General features: G+C 33.2%; 1 protein-coding gene across 1 annotated transcript; it reads right to left on the bottom strand.

Moving 5' to 3' along the window:
* Positions 1 to 270: 270 nt before the first annotated feature.
* On the bottom strand, positions 271 to 954 carry LOC108361502 (trypsin-like). The gene has a single exon (XM_017614131.1). The coding sequence runs from the start codon at positions 952 to 954 to the stop codon at positions 271 to 273; it is 684 nt and encodes a 227-aa protein (XP_017469620.1).
* Between the last annotated feature and the right edge of the window lie 3,082 nt (positions 955 to 4,036).

Genomic DNA, 4,036 nt, shown 5'->3' with positions numbered 1-4,036 from the left:
TTGAGTTTAGATTTCGCTTCACATTTTCTTAAGTTACATTTTTGTGCACTGGTACAAATGGTTGTGCGAAGTTATGCGAAGTATGCATAATCAAACTCTAAAGAAGCGCACAGTTAAAGTTTAAAATTTTTCTCAAAACTATACTCTTCATTACTCCAGCAACGATTTTATTATTCTGATTAATAAAATATTTGCCATAATTAAAAACAATATTTATATGCATGTTCAAATTATTATACCTTATTTATTATGTATGTATATAGGTAATTTTTACATAACACTTTCAACCCACAATTTCAAGGGTACAATGTTAGTGTAAACAGCAGGGTTGTTTTTGTTGGCACAACCATTACCCCACGAAGTCAAACCAACCAACTTGTTATTAGAAACCAATGGCGTGCCAGGATAAGCATCACACGCGCTATTCGCAGCAAGACCGCAAAACATTGTATTTAAAATGTCACCCGCTATGTAATTATAATTTCCAGAAACGCAATTCGTGGTACTGATGATAGTTACAGAAAAATTTACAACCGATTTCTTTGCATCCCAACCGCAGAGTACGCCACTTGTAGGTAAGCTGTCTGCCAATGAAACGTAACTTACACTCACAGCCGCCTCAGCCAATTTCAAGACACCGATGTCATTCTTATTGGTGGTGGGATCATAGCCTCTATTAAAAGTATGTGAAGCGACTTTAATGATCTGAGCACCATTGTTGACGGAAACTACCAATTGGTCAGCATCGTAGTTAGCCAAACAGTAGGCGGCAGTAACAACGTACTTGGAATTAATAAAAGCACCACCACAGACGATGGTTCCATCGGCTAGCTGCAAGCTTGCGAGGTACGAGTTAGCGCTAATAGAGGAAGCTGTACCACCTACAATTCCATCAGCGTGGGCGCCTGTAGCTGCGATCAACAGCAATAAAGTGCAAACGAATTTGTTGGCCATTTTAGTACTCGTTATATAAAATGCGGAGTGTGAAACCTTTAACCATGATACAAAAAACAAGGTAGTTCCATTGTCACTTTTTCGTCGCCATATTAACAACCTGACAATTAAGCAGATTGTGACATTTCGTGCTACCATACCCAATATTTAAAATCCTTCAAATTTTCTTATTAATGTTTTGTCGATTTAAAAATATTTTGTTCTTAAGCATAGCATAATAAGAAATAAACAAGAAATAAGTGTGAAATTCCACAACATTTCCTTGAAACATTTTGCAACATGAAGCTAGCAACACAATTTCATGACATTTTTAAATACACATGTATATTTTAAATTGTGTGAAAGCTGACAGTTTATAGAATTCAGTAGCGACGAAATCAAAGGGGGGTTAAGTGGCTAAACCTTACCCAAGCCGATCATAAAACTTGCGACGCAATTTCGGCTTATGCCTGTGGGTCTTGGCAAGAATATAATCCCTGAAGGTTTAGCTTAAAATGGTTTTCGGGATACACCCTGTAATCATGTTACTTTCCAGAAGGTGTGGCGCCCGTTTTTCTGTACATATTTTCGTTGGAAAAATACCTTATCTCTGTATTCTAGGTAAATGCTTCCAGAGGTTTTTATGCGTCACCAGAATTTTAGTTTATTTGGCTTATACCGCTAGCTCTTTTGAACGGCTACGAGATTGTTTTCATATACCCCCATTTTTCATAGGTTTGGGATTGATTTCATTTACCTCTATTCCTAGTTCTACGGTGGCACGCCGCATTTTCCAATAAACTCTTATTTTTCCATGAACTTAAGATTGACTTCATATACATATATCCATACAAAGTTCCAGGACTCTACCACAAATACTTCCAGAGATATGCACTATGAAAAATTCGATTTCTATGGGAGGTTCTACACGCACTTTAGATATCGGTTTTGTTTTAGCCTATAACCATTATTGGAAAACTTGTGTCCGAAAATTGTGGCTCCTCAAGCGAAATGAACTAATGATTGCAAAAAATGAAATCAAACATCGTAGTTGACCAAAAAAGAATATTAGACTTCATTTACTCAACTTCTCAGAATGTAGAAAAGCTAAGAAATATATAATAAGATAGGATATGTTAAAACAGCCTCCAAAAAATTTACTAAAGACGACCCTGGACTACACAAATCAGTTTTATTGAAAATTTGTTTTTATCTATTTATTTTATCCTTCAATTTTGGGTGTGTCAAAATTGTATGTGAAAACAATATGTGTTGCTAGAAAAATTTTACGGCCCATGAGTTCCAAAGTAAATTCCATTGCTGTTAAATGGACAAAGACAATATGTATTAAATAACACATCGAAATGGGTAATTTCAGTAATTTGTGTAAATGTGTAATTTCAGAATTACATCAGAATCACGTATCCGATATAGAAAACTACATTGTGAATTAATGAGATGACATGAGGACACTAACATAATTTTAAAATATGTTCACTAAAATTGTATTAATATTAAAATAATGATTTGGCAAGTTGTTATCGAATTTAATGTAAAATTTAAACGTTTTCAAAATAAGATATTGATTAGTTTTAAAAGGTATATATTAATACAACTATTTACTTTATAATCCGAAATTTAGAATATAAAATGTCCCACACCAAAAAACTTACAATTGGGTAATGTCGCTTCGAATTTTTCACAATTAAGCAATTGTCAAAAATCTGCTTTTTAATCAAAAAGTTGTTTATTGAAACTACCTTCTTTTTTGTATCATGCCTTTAACTGTGCTCCATTTTTGAAGTTATCGAGCCTTATATACTGTTGTATTGTTGCTACCAAGTATTTACGAGTATAACGAAATTGCAGTTAATTTATAATGTGTTAGCTACAAATGCTTAACGTGTGGAAATCCGTCACGAGCTATATTAAAATATTGATTAATGTTTAAAACATGCGCTGTTCGTTGTAAGCTTGGGAAGAGTAGAGTTAATAGCCCGTTCAGACTATCGTAATTTAAACACATTAATTAATATACACACTCGGTAGAAGCGTGTAGTGAAACATTCATAAAATTGAACTGCACTCTAAAAAAAAATTTTGTAAATTTCCTAGCTAAAAGGTAGGTTACTGATTTCCTACCTCATTATTCGCGAAATGACATGCTCGATTATTCAACGAATAGTTCGTTTAAATTTCGGACTTTTTAGAGTGTTATAAAGCTGCTGTGTGTGCTTAAAATTACTACGAAATTGTGTACAAGCTACAAAATACACATCTGTTGTTTGACTTCACCCGTAGAATTGTGTAAAGCCGCTAACAAAAAGGGATTTTTACACACGAAACNTATAAAGCTGCTGTGTGTGCTTAAATTTACTACGAAATTGTGTACAAGCTACAAAATACACATCTGTTGTTTGACTTCACCCGTAGAATTGTGTAAAGCCGCTAACAAAAAGGGATTTTTACACACGAAACTGTGTAAACGAGAAAAATACATATTCATCGTGTAAATTTACCAAAACCTTTAAAAAATAAACAAAAATATACTCGATTTATAGTCGCATTTTTAAACAGATTTTTTAGAGTGTACGAGAGAATGGGACGAATGCGTTTGTTTGTTGTAATATTGGTGCGAAGTTGATAAGTTCTTATAATTTTTTGTTTTCAATTTTTTTATCTTATTATTATTTAAACCTATATATGTACACATTTCTAGAAAAGAGACGAGTGGCTTATGGTAACTAAAATATGAAAAAATGCTTTTGTTGTGATGTGATCAATATACCTTTCAAATAGAGTATCAATATTTTTTTTTTAATCGTGTTGTCGATTCGGTGCGAAAGTACGACGATGATGCTATTCTGTCTAACTGAAAATCTTGTACGTGAGCTCGTAAACTTTGGCAATTGCAGGTAGAAACAATGGCAATTCTTTCCTTACATTATAAAATCATATAATACTTTTTCGATTGTTTCAAGTCGAATTAGATGCAGCCTTTGAAATTCAGCTTGCAACTCAATTATGGATACTGTTGCTGTCGGACCATGATAAAATTTGCTATAATTTTTATTTTTTTTATTATTTTTTTGTTCTGAAATGA

This window comes from Rhagoletis zephyria, unplaced genomic scaffold (assembly GCF_001687245.7).
Source record: "Rhagoletis zephyria isolate East Lansing unplaced genomic scaffold, Rhagoletis_zephyria_1.1 Rzeph_scaffold_00778, whole genome shotgun sequence".
NCBI classification, from domain to species: domain Eukaryota; kingdom Metazoa; phylum Arthropoda; class Insecta; order Diptera; family Tephritidae; genus Rhagoletis; species Rhagoletis zephyria.
This window is presented reverse-complemented; position numbering and strand designations above follow the sequence as displayed.